This window comes from Callorhinchus milii, unplaced genomic scaffold, assembly GCF_018977255.1.
Source record: "Callorhinchus milii isolate IMCB2004 unplaced genomic scaffold, IMCB_Cmil_1.0 Scaffold9, whole genome shotgun sequence".
Classification (NCBI taxonomy): domain Eukaryota; kingdom Metazoa; phylum Chordata; class Chondrichthyes; order Chimaeriformes; family Callorhinchidae; genus Callorhinchus; species Callorhinchus milii.
In genome coordinates this window covers 8,331,711-8,353,217 of record NW_024704750.1, presented here as the reverse complement: position 1 = coordinate 8,353,217, position 21,507 = coordinate 8,331,711, and the positions used below count along the sequence as shown (strand labels likewise).

General features: G+C 40.4%; 1 protein-coding gene across 3 annotated transcripts in view; it reads left to right on the top strand.

Annotated features, from left to right (window-relative positions):
* The window catches only part of LOC103175234 (actinin, alpha 1), a 66,038-nt gene that overhangs the window by 9,071 nt on the left and 35,460 nt on the right, over positions 1-21,507 (top strand). For all 3 annotated transcript variants that reach the window (XM_007888124.2, XM_007888123.2, XM_007888122.2), the window contains exon 2: positions 20,760-20,874. In XM_007888124.2, coding sequence (XP_007886315.1) covers positions 20,760-20,874 — 115 coding nt within the window. The remainder of the gene's footprint in view (positions 1-20,759; positions 20,875-21,507) is intronic.

Sequence of the window (21,507 nt, the reverse complement as noted above, 5' to 3'; positions counted from 1 at the left end):
CAAAGGCATGTTCTAACTCCTAGCTGCTTCTATGGACAATCCCCAGTAGCTTGGAGAAAACATACTTTTGCATTTTGCTAGATCCAGTAACTCAGTTTATCTGAATTTTCGCTGTTTCTTTCTGATCATGTTGACACCAAGAGCACTTCTCTCAAGATTTTAGAATTTTTCACTTCCACCTCCCCCTCCACCCAAGTGTAAAATCAATAGTTTTTATTTTATTTGAAAAAAAGGCACTTGCTTATCGGAAGGAAGGTATTGAACAAAATCTTGTGCTGTGTTCTACTTGGTGACAAAAGCTTACTTAGCATGTGTTCTCTGCTTTACGTGTTACTACATGCATTAAAAAGTTTAGGAAATTGTAGGGCATTGTTTTAGTAATGAAGGAATTGTGAGATTCCCCTTTTCCCTTCTTTTCACTTAGGAGATGTCTTGTACCTCAATGAGCCCCTGTATTCTGAATGTTGCAGATCCGGATTCTTGATCCCAGCTTTCACTGAGGTTCTTTGTGTATCCTGCACTGTCTTAGTTTGTTATCTCCAGCTGGAAGAGCAGACACAACTCCCATCAATCAGTGAAGATGCCTGTGCTGAACCTAAAAAAAATCATCAGGAGCCTCTCCGAGCCAGTATCACAAGCTAGACTGCAAAAATTCCAATTCAAACCAGTGACAATCACATCTGTCGAGAGCAAACATAAATGTTAAAACACTGAACCCTGTATTGTGTGCAATTTAAACTGGGGCTGTCTGTACCTGCATCACGTGACAGTGCTGGTTTCCTACTTCTCTTCCGTCAATGAGTACCTGCATGGAGTTGACCATAAAAGGTGTTTGAAATTGCTGGTAACTTTTTAAAGTTTATTCAGCAGTGAGGGCTCAATCCTTGCAATTAGCTGTCGAGTTTCCCACTAGGGTTTGATCAATAAATCTGTTAGATTTAAATATTTTTAAAAAATGAATGTTAAGCTTATCGAGGGATTTTATTGCAATAGTTGAGGAGTTTATGTAGTGCTTTGCTGTACAATATATGGAAGATTGATCTCGATAGCTGTCACTTATTTTTCATTGGCTATTCTGATTGCTGTCCAATGTTTTAACATTTCTGTTTGTGGATGAATGGCAACAATATTTACAAACAATCATTTTCTGTTGTCACATTTGGCAATGGGTTTTGGAATGGAGAAGAAGTAAGTCTGGTTTATTTGAATATTTGCTAAAGTTGAAATATAGCTTTGGTATCCTTTTCCTATTTTAGGAATTTCTGGTATTGTAAACACAAGCATTTTTCTCATACAAATGCAATTTATTCTATAAATAGTTGGGTTGCAGTCTAACCTTGGGAAGCTGTTGGGAAGTTTCTAGCATTAACACAGCGGGAGTTACCTTGTAGGAAAGCAATGTAGTATCTGTGTGCAGACGTTGTATCCTTTCCATTGACTCATTAATGAAGACATAACTCCCTTCTGTGGTCTCCAGTGAAGGTTAGACATTACACTGCCAAAAGTCTGGGAATGAAACTGGCCTACCTTGGTCAGAATAAAATGACACGAGGGAATCTAAAAATACTTGCAGCTGGAATAAAAGCAGATGTGGACTATAGCAAGAGGCACCACAATCAAAGAGCAAAAAAAAAACTAGGAAATTAAATAAAGCTGTTCTGACCTACTGTTAGTCAGTGTCAATGCTGACTAGTTTATTAGTCTCCTTCATGAAGACTCCAGGAAAGCACCTGTATGTTTCAGTACTGTTTCTAAAACCTTGAAGTTTAGTGTTACTATTCAGAGAAGCTGCATGCCTGACTGCTGCTGAATTTCCCACTTAAAATTTGATCATAATGGGGCCAAAGCATGTAAGCCTTCATTGATGGACAATTTATAGATTAGATGAACAAATTAACGCAACATTGCAGCTAAGTGTTAAGACGGAGGCTTTGCGCTGAAATTCAATGCATGGTAAATCCACTCTGGAATCCCCTCCCTCCAAAGTAAGTCTTTCATAGAAGTAGGAGAGCGAGTGTCCACCAAACTATATGTGCAGGCATTAAACAGCGGTTGCAATACTGCTTTATTCTAATCTTTGCATACTGTGATCAGCATCATCAGTTGTCACATCTCCAGCTCTAGTCATGAACTGTAGTATTAACAATCACTCTGTGTTGTGTGCGTGTGTGTATTGTGTGTACTTTTCAGCTCACTAAAGGCATGACATTACTGTTGTTTGGAAGGAAAGTGGAGTTCCTGTGGGTTGGAATGATGCATACCCTGCGACAACAAAGATTCAATATTTACAAATCCTGGTCAGACCCCAAAGTGCACTCAGTCTACTGTCAGGTTGGAGGCTGTGCTGGAGGATGTGCTTATAGGGTAGATTCAGGCTTGTGCATGTATTTTTGCCAACCCAAACCAACTGTTAACATTCTGCAACTTGTTATGTTGACCGCCCATTGTTCTTGTCTATTTACCAGCAAGCCCCCGGCTTTAACTGACCGAGCGTTTGAAAGGCTCAGGTGAGGTCCACAGTTTGTAACTTCATCGCCGATGAAATACATGGCCAATCCACTTTACGGTATATCCTGTGAAGCGCTTTGAGACGTCTCGACGATATGATAAAGCGCTATGTCAAATGCAAGGATTATTACTACTGTATTGTTACTCGTTGAGGACTCAAGTTCATAGGACCACTTAAAATATTCACGTTTCTAGTTACTTCTAATTTATCTTGAACAATTTAAATAAAGAGGAACTGGCTTGCTAAGTGCAAGTAACCTCTGCGCCCAGCATGATACTTGAAGGCTGTGAATGAATTTTAAATTAATATCAAATAATAATAATGATTCACGTGACCGGGGGGGGGGGGTGGGAGAGAAAGAAGAAACCCCAGTTATATTTTCTTCATTGTCCCTTCCTCACCAAAGAATAAACCCACTCATGGCATCATATATACTGTAGCCTGTTCAATGTTACTGCTTGCAGACGTGTGCTGCTTGCACAAAGGGCTGATTGTATGTAGTAAGAGTAGCATTCAAAGTGTGACTTTACTTTTTATTATTATACAGTGCTGTACTTTAAGTTGGATCCCCTTCTGTTGCCTAAACATGTATTTGTTGCAAGAACTGGGGCTGAAATGCTTGTCCTAGATTGTGATTGCGAGTTTGCTCGTGGGGTGACATTTTTAGCCTTCTCCCCAGCACAAACTTTTCTCTAGTCTAGACTGTAGACCCAAATCCCTCCAGGACAGTGTTAACCTTCAGTCCCAAATGTGCTGCTTGATTTCCATTTGTGTGTAACAGGCTAACATTTTACAGCTGCCTGGTATTCACTGAATAAACTGCTCCAGTTCACTGTAAACATAGCTGTAATAACTCCTCACTAAAAATGTCCTCATCACAAATCAGACTCCCTTGAGTGAAGTCCAACTCCAAATGTTGGAGATTAAAAAATATTATTTAAAATAAACATTTTGCACATATGTAATTATCGTATGTGCTCCTTTCTGCCTCAGAGCTTGATCAGCCCATCTTTTTTTAAAAAAAACACATCAGACTGTGAAACGGTAATTCTAAGCGATTTTGAAATGTGTGCTTCTGAAACAACCCTGCCCAAGTTTTTATTTGAATGTTTTGCATCGTTTTGTTTAAAAGCCTGATAGGGTGAGTGCAGTTATGTATTAATAACTGCTTCACCAGATTGGCCACATTTAATTACTTGTTAGTGATATGCTTTCAAAACTCTTTTTCATCATTCTCTATCTATTCTAACCCCCACCTATTAACCTGATTTGTTTTTCTCTCTCCCCACTCCCTTGAAGGTTGCCTCATGTCCCATGCTTCAGATGTGGAGAGGCAGACAACCCACTTCCAAATTTGTGCTGCTCTTAAAGTAAGCACTAAGAGGCACACAAGGGGGTTGACTTGCTGCTGCAGTGTGTGTGGTAGGAAAGCGGAGGTACACATATACGTCACTGTTAACCAGGATCAATCTACAACTTTTGAGGGGGGACATGACCAGCTGAAAACTCTTTATTCAATAGTGCATTGGCTTACATTATTTCACACATCTCCAGGTGTACCTTGGATCACTGCAGACTTATTAGTTATCTCCCTGGCTTCTTCCTGGGAGAGCTCCAAGCTTACACGGTTCGTTTTATGTGACGGGAGGAAGAAGCTATCGTTGGCATTGGGTTTTCTGTGTAAATCATAAGAGAGGGAGATGTGCTGTGGTTGCACTTGGCATTACTTTTATATACTAAGGCAGCAGGGCACAAAGTCGCAGGTTCAAGGTTGGGAAGGGCAATTTCAGGGCAGATAATGGGAAGTATTTATTTACATAGAAGGAGGTCAACTGCTGGAACGGATTGCTATGAGGGGTAATAGAAGCCCGACTTATTTAAGAACCACTAGATGTTGTAATGGGAAGGTAGGTGATTCTTCTGAAAGGATGAGATCAAACAGGTCAAAGGCTCTTCATCCATTTCTCTTTTGTTCTTGTAACCTAATTTGTCTGGAAGACAAAATATTGTTGGAAACCATTTCTTATTAAAAATGTGAAAGCCGCAAATTGCCCTCGTGCCCACTGCATCTTTCAATTGATTCTATCTTAGTTTTGGTTACCGGATTGTTCCCAATCTCTTTACGTGCAAACTAAGGAAACATGTGAAACTTACTTCAGATTCATTGGTTGTAGGTATTTAATCAATCGTGACACGTTTAATTGTGACCATGTTTGGTGACGAGACAGGCTCTAAGGTTACTCAAGTTTCTCACCATCTAGCAGGAGAATGTCTAGGCTTGATGGGCCCTTTGAGCATCATCTGTCAAAGTTCCATGTTTACCTGGCTCACAGGATGAGGAATTGAGCAAAATGTAAGTTTGGGATCTTGTTTTTTTTAAGAAAAGAATCTGCATGTAGTGTTATGTCAAGGACATAAATATCGCAGTCATCCTTCGACCTCCTATCTGGAAGCTTCAGTACACTTCACCAATACACTGTAGATGAACAGTATTTTCAGCTTGGCATAGCTTGAAGCTGCTGCAATAACTAAGTCGAGACTTTTCTATACCTCCTTGGCAGGCTCGTAAAGTGGGAATACTTGCCAATTCCATCTTCACCTGTATTACTTTTAATCGCTTTTCATGGACCCCCCCCTCAGGACTTTAACTCCATTGGGAAGAAAATGCAGAAGGACTTTGGGGGGAGGAGTGTTCTGGAAGTAATTTCTTGAAGCAACTATTCAGTTTAACTTTTTTAAAAAAATATCTATTATTAGCCTCAGCTGTTTTGAGGAACATAAATTAAGGAAAGTATGTATCATTGACAACTTGTGGTAACATTGTTGAAGTGGAAAAGTGTAGAGAGATCTCAAAAGGATTGAGCAATTTTTGTTTTGTGCCTAACCTTCAGCTACAGGAATTTAACTCTGCACAAACTGACTGCTGCATTAAGGTTTTCACAACAAAATAGGAAAAATAGAATTGTTTATTTCAAGAGAGCAATACAGTACTTAATGTTTGTCAGAGGTACCGTCCATTTGGTGCACAGCCAAAGAGTGCAACCTGTGGATAAAGCCCAATATATATATTTGCTGAGTGGCTGTTAAATTGCTGAGTAGATGCTAGGAAATTGTAACCCTTGGAAGATTTGAGGGGGTGGGGGGGGGAGTGGACTTGGTTGAGTGGACATATGCTTAAAGCTATTTAAGCATATGTCACCCTGGCCATCAATTTGACTGGGAAGTGGTACAAAAGGGAAGAGAGTTGGGAAGCGGTGGGGGGAGGGAAGAGAGAATACACAGTTTCAAGAAATAGGAATTTCAAGAAACAGTTAACTGATGCTAATCAAGGACTTTCATGGTTTCGAATAACCAAAAAACCACTAGTTCCCCCATCTATGGATATTTTAAAAAATATATTCTCCCCTTCTGTTTCATACATTTTGCCTTCAGTTTCTTGTGATGAAACCACATGTTCACACTGCAATTACAATTAGCAGCCTTCTAAAAGCACACTGTAGAAGCCTGTCAGAGTTCTAAGTGTAAAACCCACTTACCAGTGCATTTAAGAGATTATGGTCTTTCTAAAGAAATTATTACCTGAATAATTAGCATGTGATGTGCTGCAAAGTAACCCTTAGCAACTGCTTGGAAATGCAGAATACCATTTTGAGGTTTTCTATACTTGCAGATTCAGTGCAGACTATGAGTGAGTTTGAAAGCTCAGTCCTGCTGTACAAGTCACTTCACTTATTTGCGTGGGATTTCCTTTCATGTAGTTTTTTGACTGTTACGGTTATTTTAAAACTTACCCCATAGAACAAGCAGAGTATGACAGAATGGCTTCTAACTGAATTGATGTGCAGCACTCTTCCAATACAAATACCGTTTTAATTGCACCTTGAGTTGCCTATCTGCATTGATCCATTGAATAGCGTCCAATACTACACCACATAGGATTGACGTTCTACTACACCTAATGGAATACTGTTTTCAATGGAAGATGCTATTGGTAAATGAATACGGTGTGAAAATGGATTTCTGCACTAAAATCTATTAATGTCAGCTTGTCTTGTACCTTGTAAATCCGGTTGAGTAATGTTGAGAATTGCTTTGAGTATTTCAAATATACTATTGTGAGTAGCAAAGGGATCAGTTAAGAGAAACAAAATGTGCATCAAAATGGGGCAGAGATTGGGGAGGGGGGGAGCGCGGGTTATAATAAACGCCAGGAAAGTTTGCTTAATACGCTTTAAGGGTGACTTCTTCCTATCAGAATAATAAACTGCAATGATTTTAATTTGTGTTTTAATGGCTAGAATTATTTTGAAGTGTTTAGCTAAAATGAAGTTGCGGTATGTATTGAAAGGTGTTTTGTTGCAGTCTCCTATTGAATTCAGCCTATATCCATCTTCAGTGAATGCTGTTTAGACCACGTAGTGCCTTCTAGATAGTTGACTTCTGATGCAGCGTAGCTGAAATTGCTGAAGTGCAGCCAACAATGGGATCCAGTGTATTCCTCAATTACCTTGTTCATTGAGAAACTGAGATAAAGGTAGAAGTGTACAATGATATTAGGCTGCGAAAGTTGAAAGGTTTCCTCTCCATCCATCCCCACTCCCTTTGAACAGATTGAGAAACAACAACAACAAGATTCCATTTATAGAGCGCCTTTCATGTCGGGAGGACGTCCCAAGGCGTTGTACAGTTGGGTCAGGACCCGAGCAGGGGGGAAATGGTCAGGATGAGGGGAGGGAAGGGAGGGAGTTGCACTCCCTCATTGCAAAGTTGCATTGTTGTGGTTTTGTCCCCCTTTCTTACTTTAACATTTATTTTGTACTTTGTACTAGCTTGTTGGAACATTAGTGTGATAGTGGAAGCAGGGAGTTGTGTTTTACTGGCTCCTCAGATATGCTTCAGGCTTGGGGAGTGGTGATGCTCTAATGAATGCACACTCACGTAGTACTATGATCTCGCATCATCTCCTCCTCTACCGTGTAATTAGTTTCTTAGGTGAAGACCTGCTTGGCCCTGGAGCAAATTTGTGAAACTTCTATGATGATGTATCTTACTCGGTGACCCATGAGAAAATGGCAGAAGCTTTGTGAAGGTCTAGCTGGTGGGATTGGAGTCATAGGCAAGCCAAGAACTTGAATCTGTTTCCACGATGGTGGATAAACCAGTGCATTCGATTTATTTGATTTAATTCCTACTAATATTATTTTAAAAAAATAAAACACATTGTTTAAGACTTGTCTTTATCTGTGCTCTGATATTCTGAGTATAAAATCCATCCACTAGTAAGTTAACTAGAATGATCCAAAGTAAATGAACTATCTCCTGAATAATCTGCATGTGATTTAATTTTGGTTTGTGTCACTGAGCTGCGTGAAATTACACCTTCTACAAATTCTCCTCAGCCCATCCACTTCACACTTAAACTTTTTAAATCGAGCTAACTCTTGCACCCTAAAGAATAATGAGCTAACTCACTAATCTGGTTCTGCTTAAACATGCTTGGCAGTATAATAAACTATAAACATCTTTCTCACAACTTAGTTTCTTGTTAATTACCTATAGAATTAGTTTTTATCAAATACGTAAGCAAATGGAGTTTGTTGTAATGAGACTCCCTAACAATTTCTGTGAAGGCTCCTGCATTGTATTCTATTTTTCAAATAATCTTATTTGTGCAATAAACAGCAAAATAGGTTGCAATACAAATGTTGCAAATGCAGATTATAGAAATCCTAACTTTAAACGTTCTTGGTTTGCTGTCAATATTTCCCGCACCTTACTAACAGTCAGAATAAACTGCCTGTACAGTACTTCCTTTGGGTTTAATTAATCACCATGTCCTTAGGATACCTGTAAATGTGAAGTGCAAATTATTTTTCTTTGCACCAGATCTGTGCAATCAAACTTTTTAAATTGATTTTAATACATTAAATATGCATACATTATTGGCCTTCTTGTACTTTTCCACATTAATGACCATGGCCCCAGATCTGCTTATAGTCTGTGTCAGTCTCATTTGAGTTCTTTGCATTTTAATTGGGATGTAAAATAATTTCTTGTCTTACCACCACCACCCCTCTGGTCTTTAATTATTTGAATGTCAGGTGAAATGTTCGTAAACTTCTACTATTTCCATGTTCTTTTTCTTTGTGCATTCTTGGGACTGCAGTCGATTTTAAGAGTACATCATTTTCCAGGTGGTTTAGTGGAGTTTGTTCCTGAAAATAACCACTGGGTTACTGCAGGCTTTGTCCAGCTTGAGAAAACCAGTGAATCTCTGTTATGACAATCACTGACTTCTTGTTAATGAACACAGTAATAATAAATGCACTCTCTAATCTGAGTCTGGAGCAACTATTTTGTTTCATTAAAGCAGGCTAGTTCACATGGTTTCCTGGAGCATGATTCTGTGATATTGAATTATAATTCTACTGCAAAACAGTTCACCGCTCACCGGAAATGAAATTGAACAGTTGGAAAATTCCTATCTTCCTATTAGATTTTCCTTCACCTCTCTGTACAATTTGTACTCATCTCCATTAAGAGGAGGATGCCATTCAGGGATTTGGACCTTGCAAAATCATAATGCATGTTTGATGGAGGACATATGTGGTGAAGGAGATTCAAGTTGGAAGGTGTGCTTGCTGTCATTCTGACACCTCTAGATGTGTTTGTGTGAATTACTTTTGTGACATTATTTTGTGGCTTGCTAAAAACATGTCAAAAAAATCCTCTTAATTTCTGTCTTTTTTTTAAAAGGAAAACATAAGCAAGTGTTTGCCCCTTAAAATGATAAATGTTGTTTTGCTACATTGGGGGAACAGGAGCTTGAAAAGGCCTTTGGTTGTTTCACACAGGAAATGGGCCAGTGTGTGCACCAGGGCCTGACTGAACCTGTCGAATTCTGATCATAGTTGATCACTTGAGTGGTGATCAATATGGAAACTGTCAGCTTGTTGCAGTATATCAGATGACTAATTATGTCGCTTCTCGGAACGTTTTGCTGTATTTAACTCCAGAGAAACGTTGCTCCTCTTTACTGCCTCAACTCCGATCCAGTGTGGTTCGGTTTTACTAACTGTGCACGGCCTGACATAATGGATCAGTGAAGTTGATTTATACTGTCTCCATCCAATACTGTGCAGTAGTCTTAATACCGATTGTGTTTGAAGACTACCGATGGTGAGATATTTCCCTGAGGCTAAGGGTCATTGAAATGACCTGGAGTGTCTTTGTACCAGATTGAAAGTTACAAGCATTTTTGTGCAATCCTGTAATCTAAGCAGCAATACTTCATAGACTAAAAGTTGCTGTCATTGTTTGCCTACCCCTACTCCTATTGCAGTGTACGCTGCTGCCAGTCGCTTTCATTTTCCACATCAATCGGTTATGATCTCACTCCCGTGGCAGCCGTCTGTTTTCTGTTGTCTGAAGTATTTTTTTGGATTGTCTTAGCTCACGCTCCTGATGCATGTGTTTCGTGTAACTGCTGTGTGGAAATGATCTGAGGGATCATCATCATAATCCATTCCAGACCAGTCGGTGGAAGGAGTGCTGGGGTAGCTGAGATGAGGTGTGCTGTGTATTGCCTGAAGCGTTCTGAAATTTTACAGTTTGATTGAATTTTCCTTGATTTGAGTTGAAGCTGACCTGGGTCAAGATTTAAGCATTTGACACCAGTATTTTAACCAATGATACCTGGGATTTCAGCGCAATGATAGAGTTCAGTTCTTTCTAGATATAGGCTTTCTTCCCGCAAAAGAGAAGAAAACATGTCTGAAGGAGTTGGGTTCAGAGTAGGTTTTGCTCATCCCTTGGTCAAAGACTAGGATGATTTTACACCTTTTTTTTCTTTTGAAAGCATTGCAGAGCCTGGGGTGGATAAATCAGTGACAACAACTTGCATTTAAATTATGCCATTCACACAGGACAGCTTCTCAAAACACTTAACTCCTTTGCAGAAGACCAAGTTTTCTTGTCCCACTGAACTCAGAGATGTGATGGTTAATATTAATATGAAGGTCAATATTCAGACATTGCAAAGTATTTCCTCACAGTGAGGGTAGTCAACAGCTGGGGTACCGAGAAGGGAGGTAGATGTCAGAATACTGGACTGTTTGTTTCAACGAGGTGAAGGTGGGATGGGTATTCTGTAAGTTTGACATCAAATGATTGGAAGGTTGAGATCAAATGATATGAATAACAACAAAATACAACAATAAAATTACATTTATAGAGCACCTTTCATGTCGGGAGGTCGTCGCAAGGCGCTGGACAGTCAGGACCCGGGCATGGGGGAGGGGTGGGGTAGAGGTGAGAGACGGCAGAGAGGTGAAAGAAAACCAAAGGCACGATCGAAGAGGAGGGTCTTGAGATGGGCCTTGAAGAAGGCAAAGGGAGGAAGCAAGGTGAAGGGACTGTGGGATGGAGTTCCAGAGTATGGGGGCAGAGAGGCTGAAAGCCCGGCCACCGATGGATGGCCTTGAAAGTGAAGATGAGGATCTTGAATGTGATCCTCTGGGGGACGGGGAGCCAGTGGAGTTGGGCGAGGGTGGGAGTGATGGGGTCACGGAGCCTGGTGTGCGAGAGTACACGAGCTGCAGAGTTTTGGATAATCTGCAGCTTGTGAAGGGAAGAGTTGGGAAGGCCGATGAGGAGGTAGTTTCCATAATCGAACCTTGATGTGACGAATGCGTGGGTGAGGGCTGAGGCAGTGGCAGAGTCTGGCAATGTTGCGGAGGTGGTGATTCCGGTGCCGGTCATGGCACAGATGTGGGGGATTCTTCATTGGTATCTGTTACGGCTTCCAACAGCTGAAGATCCTAAGTTGCAGTTTCTCAGTGGACATCGGTTCAAAATCCATGATTACCATCAATTTTGGCCCAAAGAGAGTTTGTGAAATCGAACCGTTCTGGTGTCAGAGAATTTTTTATGTGCTTAATGCTGAGTCACATTGTCATGGCAACATAGAGGGAGCACTGCATTATCACTGACCCTTGTTCGAATGATGTGGGAGTGGGTGGTGGTTGAATGTACAAGAGAAAAGTTTCCATTCCAGGCAGTTATCGCAGGATGAGGACTGCATCAGACTTGACGTAAAAAGAGAAAGAGCTTTTCGGTGGAGAGGAAAAAATGTAGTAAATTAGTTGACTGACTTCCGAATTTTCAAACAATTGCAAACGATAATTTTTAATCAAACCTATTTCTGAAATGGAGGGTGGGGGAGGAGGAGGAGGAGGAATTGGGGAAAGAAAAATTGGTCATGTCTGAGCACAGTAACCCCCGACATCTAAGATCCTTCTTTATTGCCTGAGCTCTCCAAGCATGTTATCTGCTTGTCATCTTAATTCAGAGTGGTGCGTGCTTTAAGGGGACAGGATCCTGGCTATGAGAGAAGTTATCAGAGAGTATCCAGGCTTCTGTCAGTGGTTTTGCATGATCCTCCCAAGTTATTTATTCTATTTTCTTTTCTTTAAGAAAAAAGCTTGACTGCAATAGCTCCAGAATTGCTTGTACGTGTTCGTTTTGGGACTATCTTCTGAGTGGTTAGCACCTCCAGATATTCCCTTGGGTAGCAAGCACTAGCAGGTTTGAAACCATAAAACTCTTTACGAATGAAGGGAAACATAGCACCGATTCAACAAAATAAGTCATATGTACTGATAGCGATATGGGTCCACGGGGAGGGTGGGGCCGATTGAATATGTCGTTCCTTCTCTTGAAGATCTCTTAAATCCCACTTGTCACCTTAGAAGCTGCTGGGCACAATGGAAGCTATACCTGATTGATAATAGTTGCATCATGATGCCTACAACATTGGAGGGAAAATCTATTTCTTTCCACCCATTTAAGCGACTCAACAAATAGTGAATGTTCATAATTGCAATGTTCTAAAACATAGTGCAGACCACAAAGCCTACGTCAGTTCAGTAGGCCTTTGGAGAGCATCTTGACATACGGATCTATAAGACCTCCTGCATTTGGTACTCAGATTGCACAAGTTGTCTGAGAAAAAGCCTCATTTGTGTTCTTGGAGTGTCAGATATTGAGATAAGATGTTCCAACTGATATTGATCTGATCTTAATGAGTTTTAAGAAATGCTTGTGAGGAATGTTGACTAAAATGTGGTTGTTGCAGAAGTGGCTTCATTGGTTATCTACCCCAGAGCTTCAGGTCAGTCTGAAATAGTGAAGCAAAAGTATCTTAAGAATGAGTTTGTCTGGCGTCGTGGTTCTAAGCATTGACAACTCTTGTTGAAGTGGAGATCGGGGGTGGGGGAGGGAGGATTGACATCTTCCTCTGTTCAATTCTTGATTGGAATTGGAAAGATATGAGATCTTAATGATGTTGGGGTAAAACTTTGTCTTTGCACCTCCAAACCTGAGGTTTCATTTGAGAACAGTTCTCTGCTGTGTGCTTGACCATGTTCAACTGTATAGAGCCTTGGTCAGATCCCATCTGGAGTACTGTGTTCAGTTTTGTGCACCGCACCTCAGGAAGGATATATTGGCTTTGGAGGGGGTGCAGCGCAGATTTACCAGAATAATAGAGGCTCGAAGGATTAAATGATGATGGGTTGCATAAACTTGGTCTCTATTCCCCAGAGTTGAGAAGGTTGAGGGGTGATCTGATTAAGGTTTTTAAAATAATAAAGGGATTCAATAGAGTAGTTACAGAGAAACTATTTCCTCTGATGGGGGAATACAGAACATGGGAATATAATCTCAAAAATTAGAGCTAGGTTATTTAGAAGTGAAATCAGGAGGTATTTTTTCACCCAAAGGACGGTGGAAATCTGGAACTCTCTTCCCCCAAAAGGGTGTAGTTGTGGATCCATTCAAATTTTCGAGACTGAGGTGGATAGATATTTGTTAGGTCAGGGTATCAAGGGATATGGGCCAAAGGTGGGTTTTTGGAGTTGAGGTACGGATCGGCCATTATTTTATAGAATGGTGGAACAGGCTCGAGGGAATGAATAGCCTACTCCTGTTCCTATGTCCTCTTTCCTTGCACTGGAATTGCTCATTTTAAGAACAAAAACAAGGAGGGAGTATTTGCCCAAAGTTAGATATTTTTCATCTGCAGGATGCATTTTATTGTCCCATCCAGCACTGGCTGTAGCATAAAGCTATGCTGTAAATCACATACCGCTCCTGGCTCTTTTCCAGGAAAAAAATATGATGAGCATCTCAATTTGAACCCATGCTCCAAATGAATGCCTCATGTAAGCTTTCACCAGGTGCAATCTCATGCCCTCCAGCCTTTCCTGTTTGGCTGCTGCATTGGCTTCTTTGTTTCTCATTACTGACAATTGCTGAGAGCTGATAAAATCCAACCACTAGAAATTCATCATATTTTAAAATAAATTGAGAGCAACTCTGTGTACTATTGGAATTATTAGTGTCGTAGAGGGGCAAATTAAATTTATACAATCTGACCATGTTTTGCTTGTGACTTCCGTGATAGATTAGCATGCTGGTTGTGGTAGATAACAGTCTGAAATATATGTATGTCCTCATTTGAGCACAGTGTTGGCCGAGTATCAGAATATTTGACCCTTTGGGTATTCTATCAAAGCCTGATCATTGCTGTATCCTTGTCACTTCCTCTCTTACTCCCTCTCCCCCCACCCCTCCATCTCAGCCTCATGCCCTGAGGCCAATAACTGTAGAGCATTCACAACTGGGATCATTAACGTAGACCAGGGATCAAACCTGGAACCTTGTTAATCTGTATGGCTCAACATCACCATATGGTGCATTCACTCTCTAAGCATTGGGAAAGCCCAGAGGTGAAATTCTATACTGTAATAAGTTATTTCTTTTATTGATGCTTCCGTGCTGCTGAAGCAACTGACTACTAAAAACGTTGATGGAAGTTGCTGAATAGATGTGATGAAACATTGAGATGCTGGGATATTTGCAGGTAGTATGGCTGCCTTGTGTGCTATGAATTTCTACAGTTCACTGATCAGGTTATTCCAGTCTACCTGTGGAATGTGACTGTCGGGGTACTGAGGTTTCCTGACCTGGGTGGCTTGACGGTGTAGTTGGGTAGCCTCGCTCTATAGCAGGAACGATTGCTATTCTCGACATGGTGGTTTCCTGGTGTTTGCTCTTATTGAGAGATAGGATTGAGTGAACGTTTGCCATGGGAACAGTGGGAAAATAAGTGAAAGAATCAATCTGGCCTGCCTGAACACACCAGATGGCAGCTGGTCACGAAGCAGTGTTGGCAGAGAGCTGGGAGCAAATCATCAACCTACGCTGTTGGTTGAAGATGGAGGTGTGGAGAAGAGGAAAAAATAAATGCTTAACTACTAAGGTACTAATGGTAACCTCACAGAGTTTCTTGATTGAGCGCAGGAAGCATTCCATGGCTTTCAGAACCTGCAACAAGAGGTGGTTCTTGGATTTTGAAGAGCAGATTGTATGAACAACAAACCCAATACTGATTTAGCCATTCTGCCCCAAAGTTTGTTACAACTTCCTTTGTTTGTTGCTTCCTCAGATTAGAGAGAGCAGTCAGATGAAAATTAAAGCATTACTACTTAATTGTCATTTTCCTCTGGACATCCCTGAATTTGGGTTGCCTGAAGGAGATGATCTACTCAATGGCAAATTATCGGCACTAAGTTTTCATTTCTCTCTCCTAAGAATTGGAAACATTGAACTCATGTGTAAAGAGAATTTATAACCATTAGATCTACCAATTTGGGCTGGATTTCAACCAAGGCTTTGGGAGTTTAAAGGATAACATTCTAACCCAATATTTGGAATATTTGGTTCTCTTGATGATGCTTCTTAAAAGGTTGCTTTTAATATATCATAAGATCTTGACTCGTGTAGCTAATTTCCTCTACTGACATTTGGCTGTTGTGTTGCATTCATAATATGGAGGTGGAGATGGAGGAAATGATGACCTACCTCCAATATTTAACTTACGTATGTGAGCAACATGCTTAATGCTTTGGATTTTGTAGCTTCTTTGATGTGTCAATAATAATAATAATCCTTATATTTGGTATAGCGCCTTTCACATCAGTAGGACATCCCAAAGTGCTTCACAGGATATACTGTAAAGTGCAGTGACTGCGTTCAAAGTGTGCAGTGGAATTTCCAAGGATGTTCTTCTATTAGTGATCGAGACTGATCAGGTGTTTCACTTTCTTTATCAACCCTTCAAAATTCTTTTACTTTGTAATGCTTCTCAAAGATCCTGTTTCAGTCCTATGAGCAAGAAGTAAATACTTCTTTCTTTGACAAGTGAATACTGGATTACTAGACAACCTTTCCAAAAGCCTGTTTGCTGTCCTACCTATTTCCACTCTCTACAAACACCCGACAATATAAATCCTCGCTTTCAAATGCCTCTACAGTCACTCCGTGATCGTCTTTTAACTCTACTCCCTCCTCACTGGCCACTCCATCCACGTGCCTTCCCCTCTACCATTGGCAGGCAGTGTCAAACATTTTGCTCCCTCCTCTTGAACTCTCTCCCGATACCTCTCCATCACTCCTCTTCCCTCTCTGCTTTCAAATCCTGTCTGAAGACCTGCCTCTTTGATTGTTTTCAGCCATCTCTCTCTCTTCCCTCAGCTTCCCAGCTCAAGGCTCCCTCTCAAGTCTTTGTGAAGCACTTTGAAACAATTTCTCAACGTGAAAAGCTCCATACGAGTGTAAATTATTGTTGTTGTATTCTTCACGGTGTATGTTGGATTTGTTTGCAGGTTGTTGAGACAGGAGAGTGCACAAAACTGTATTTGCATCGACTACTGGTTTTGTGCATCTGATATTTAAGCGGATAAAGTACAGAAATAAAAACTTCAAGATGAATAAATAAATACTCCTTCCAGCAGAATTACCTTTGTGATTTTATTCTTGGGAGCAATTGCTTCCAAATGTTTATTTTAAAACATTGTAGTGATTTTCCTGCAACACACTGGTATATTAAGTAGCAGACTGTAAAACGTCTGAGACTGGAGAATTCGCAGGCCGAACTAATGCAGCAAATAGCAGCAGTTTATAATTCATCAAAGCTCAAGCTGAACAGCTTGTGTTTATACAGAATCTCGGGAGCTGCAGGCAATTTTTATTGAGAGTTGGAAGGAAGAAAAGGCAGGCCAATGGGAAGCGGAACCTTGAATATGATGTAGATGGCAACATGGTACACAAAGTGTAGGATGTGGGCTGTATTCACCCCGCTTCCTCATCTGCTCAGTTCCTGATCAAGAATGATTTCAGCAGGATACTGTGGAGTTTAGGGTGTGAAATTGGAGGATGAGTCATCCCTGAGCTGCTTCTGAATATTGCCTGGTGACTACTGTAGTTGCAGAGCAAAATAACACAGTATGTTGTACATTGCACCTGAAGGGAACATTGCTGCACAATATTGATTCAACATGATCCCAACTGTAATGACAATTTCTCAATTTCTAATCACCAAAAGCTTCTTTGATGCTTATTTCTGTACTCACAGATAAGGATTGCAAAGATCATTTGCAGTACTTGCATCAACAACTCTGAAGCACTCTGGATCTGAATTGTTTCGGAATGAGTGGTGCACAAAATATCTTTTTCCATTAGTTTCGATAATAAAATATTATATTTTCCAGAAATGTGCTTACATTACTCATACAATAGAACAGTGAGCTCAATATATAAAACACACAGAAACTTTATTTTTTAAAAGGAGCACTGTACTACTAATTCACATCATTAGAAGAACAATGACGTAGTGCCGTACGTCATGTCCTTGATTGTGGTTTCCATAAATATTCTTAGAAATGTAATTTAAAATTTGTGAAAATCCATGTCTGGCAACAAGCACTTAACCGATGTGGTGGTTTCGGAGGCGCCTGAAAACTTCTTGAGCAGCGGCTGTTTCAATCTGTGCAGCCTTGCAAAGAGATGCCTGCTTTACATCTCAATTGGTAACACTAAACGTTCAAAACTCTTCCTCTCTGCCAGGTCCACTGAGTTGGCGTGGATTGACTTTAGACTGAGACCCAGGTGGATGTTGTGTCCAGAATGGCTGCCGTTTCCTCAGCTGCTGCTTCCCTTCCATGGCTTGCCGTTTTATTTGAGCGTGCTGTACGATTCCAGGGCCCAATTAATACGAGTCTCTCCTCCAACGTATTGAAGCTGTACAAAAGAACCTTGGACTTGAGTGTAACACACACTTTTCAAATGCTAGATCATGTGATTTGTTAAATGCACAGTGATGCATTTCAACATTGGCTGTAGAAGAATTGTTTTATTTCGCAATTTGTTTCCGTGTTCAGCAGTGCTAGCAGTTGAGTTGCAGGCAGATACCTTTGCCCTTAGGGTGCCCATAATCTTGAGGGTTAATTATACAGCATTTTTTAATTGATCACATTGTTCCAGGCATTGCACTCTGTGATCGGACTGTACAATATATTATTCTGTTAACCGTAATGAAGAGGTAGGTTGGTGTTACAAGGACGACCAGATGATGTGCTGAACAAGCTGGTTGAATTACTTGTGATTGACACTAGAAAGGGCAATACCCTCAGATCTTGGTTCAAGAAATGGGATTTAAACACAAATGCAATACTATTGATTACCTGCCTGAAGGGATATTTAAACCATTTTTTGTGGTCCTAATTGCGTTACTTTGTATGTTATTGTAAAACTAGGACCAGCCTCCTGAAATTGCCCCAACTTTGTCACATTGAATATCTGGAAAAAGATTGATTAAGTTGAAGGTTGAGGTCAAAACGGAGCTTTGATGGTGCAGTTTTGAATTTTGTCAAGAATATAAAGAAGGGAACAACAGCAGGTCATTCAGTTCATCAGCCCCACCATTCGACCGATGGAAAGCCTACCTTATAGCACACTTGACCCCTCCCATTCTGCATAGATACTTCCTGATCTTCAAAGGTAATGATGCTAAAACCCCAGAATATTCATGTAAAATATTCATCCTTGCTGTTTTCAAAATGCAAACCTATCCTTAATGTATACAAAATACATACACATTCTAAAGTGATTTCCGTTAACTTACATTTAAATTGAACTACTTTGAATTGAGTTTAAGACATCTCTGCCATGTGGTTACCTTAGCTTTTACATTTGTGTTTCCTGCCCCTGTGGTAACAAACTGCGAAGATTGTTACAACTGACTTCATGACCTAGTTATTGAGAAGCGCAAAGTAATTTCTCCCAGTTTCCTGTCGAAGAAGCTTCGTTAACCCCCCCCTCCCCCCTCAATAAAATAACAGTCACTAATAACCACATTGAGCGTAAACACTTTGTGATGTTTTGATGATGTGTTAAGGCTCTATATCAAATGCAAGGATTAAGCAGTTTAGAAGTCTGAGGGGATCAAACCACATTTACCGCAGTTCCTCAGCACACGTGATGAACATTTTCTCTATCTTTCTGGCAAAGGGAGTTTTATTTATTTTTTGTTCGGTTTAGTTATAATGCTACCATTTGAAGAGGAAATTGACCACAAGCAGCATTTTTACTAGATAATGATGTGCGTTAAAAGCTTTTAACAGCTGAGAGACTACGATAATGCAGACTATTTGTACTGAGAGATTGCGAAAAAAAGATACTGTCCCGCTTTCTAGAAAGTCAATTTATATTACGGGTGGTGTTTTATTATTGGTATTCCCTTGTGATCTGGGGTATATAATTCCTTTGTATTCTAAGGAAATAAAATAATGGGTAGGAAATGAAAAACACAATAAATGAAAAGAAAACCACTCTTAAGTCAATATAGGGAACGTAAACTGGATAGTGCAGTATTAACTACTAAGCGATTCTTTCACAGTTCAGTTATTACATTTTGTATGCCTTAAGGCAGAGATTTTACAGACTACGCCCTTCAGACAAGATTAAATACACTAGTTAATCAACAGAACAGAAGGCAAACTACTTCTTAAAAACAGTTCGGATTTATGTTAAGGGAGGGGAGAGATGGGGGGAGGGGGTTGCATTAGAAGGTAGGGCTTCTTATCGAGATGTGACCTTTGAGCTGAGGGAAGGATAATCCCATGGGTTTTGTGTTTGGGAGGAGGGATTGATCTGCAAACTGGAGTTATTGTGTATTCTGGGCCCGAGGCTTCTGTCAGATTACTTTCCACCTCACAAAACCGCAGGGTACCCTTGTGCCTCTCCTGAGAGAATTAGTCGAGGGGAAAGATTTCCAGCAGGACTCTCTTTGGGAGGTATTTTGAAGGCTTTTGAAAAACCTACTCCTACAGGTTTTGACCCAGGCAGAGCAGATATTGTTATCCTCTGTAAATGTATCACCAATCACTTTCTGAATGTGTGAATGTGGCTTGTATGGCTGTTTTGCACTGGAGAGTGGCTCAATGGGGAGATGTTTGTGTCTGTGTTAGCCGTCACTGTGGTGTTACAGTCAGCAGAAGCAGGAACTCTTCCCTGACTGATCCACTGTTGTGCACCTCCTTGAAGCTGACTTTACATTTGCGTTGGTGGAGGGAGGAAAAAGTATTTGTACTCTGGACTTCTTGAGGTTGGTGTGCAGTAATTTGGGGGGTGGGGAAGAGGAAGGAAAATTTTCCAGTCCTTGTTGTGAAGGCGAAGGCGAAGTGCGAATGATGAAAATGATGAAGCATTTGGCAGATAACTATTAATTCATATTGGTTTTTTTTGTTGTTGCTATTTCTGGGATGTATTTGAGGTGTGCTGTCCTATTCTGAGTGCCTTCACACTTGCTCTGTAGTGTGTTGCAATTTGGGTTTTTGAAAAGACATGCACTCCCTGGGAAGTGATCAAAACAGTGTTCCATCTCATAACAGTAGCGATTTGAGATGGATGAAAATTTAGTTTGTGAACTACAAAAGATGCCACATGCTCTGAACTGGATATGCACTTCCAGAGGACATTTAATGTAAACATGAGCTGAATCCTAAATAAACCTGGCGTGAATGTGGTATTATTCAGTAAGCTTTTGCAGTGGCATTAATTGTTCTCGAATATCTCATTTCTGGACTTTTTTCCTCATCTCCATCACCAAAACTTCTCAAAGATCAGGAACTGCGACTTTGTAGGTTTTGCCAGGCCCTGCAGGTTTATAATAATAAACTGTTTGTCAAGTTGAAACTTTTCCAAGTGTACTACGTTCCAGAGACAACAGTTGGATGAAGGTGGGGTTTGATGAGTAAAACGGTGGAAAAATCTCTTTTTTTGTTGGAAATATAAAAAAAAACTTTCAACTAAATCTTTGTCTAATCCTGAAGTTTCTATGCATTTACAGACATTCACAGCTTGGTGCAACTCTCACCTACGCAAGGCAGGCACACAGATCGAGAACATCGATGAGGACTTTCGAGATGGCCTTAAACTTATGCTTCTGCTGGAGGTTATTTCTGGTATGTTTAGCTGCACTTGAGTTCCAAGTTCACCCTCTGTTCAGTCCCTACCTGCTTTTGTTGAAGGGATAGTTCCACAGTTGTATGTTGCCCTCTGGTATAAAGGTCTCTGGATAATAACCAGGAGCAAGAACTCTAGATGTTTTATCTCCTCCCGAGCACAGGGACTGTGAGACTAATTCTTGCACCTGATCTATCTGAAATCAGATGAATCAGCACAGAATGAGATTCAAACTTTCCTATCCGGATGGTCCATCCACTTGACTGTTCGGATCGCTGGCTTCCTGGACTTTAACATGAGCATCTATACCAGTAGTAACCAAGCTGAAATTACTTGTTTGTAATTATGCAATATATTCATTTTTGTTTTCCCTCCAATTCATATAAAACTGAGTGTATTTATGCAGGGAAAACTGTGTGAAGCCTCTTGCCAAATGAAGAATGGTCAAATAAAATTGTAGCTACTGAGCCCCCCCACTGTTTGGCAAGATGTTATTGTGTATAGGAAGGCCCTTTAAACTTTAATTTTTAATAGGGAAAAGAATGTATTCACTCGCCAGATCCTGGCTCCCTGTATCTAATGCAACATTTTCTAACACAATAATATCATCCAGTTATCCTCTCCGCTGCTCA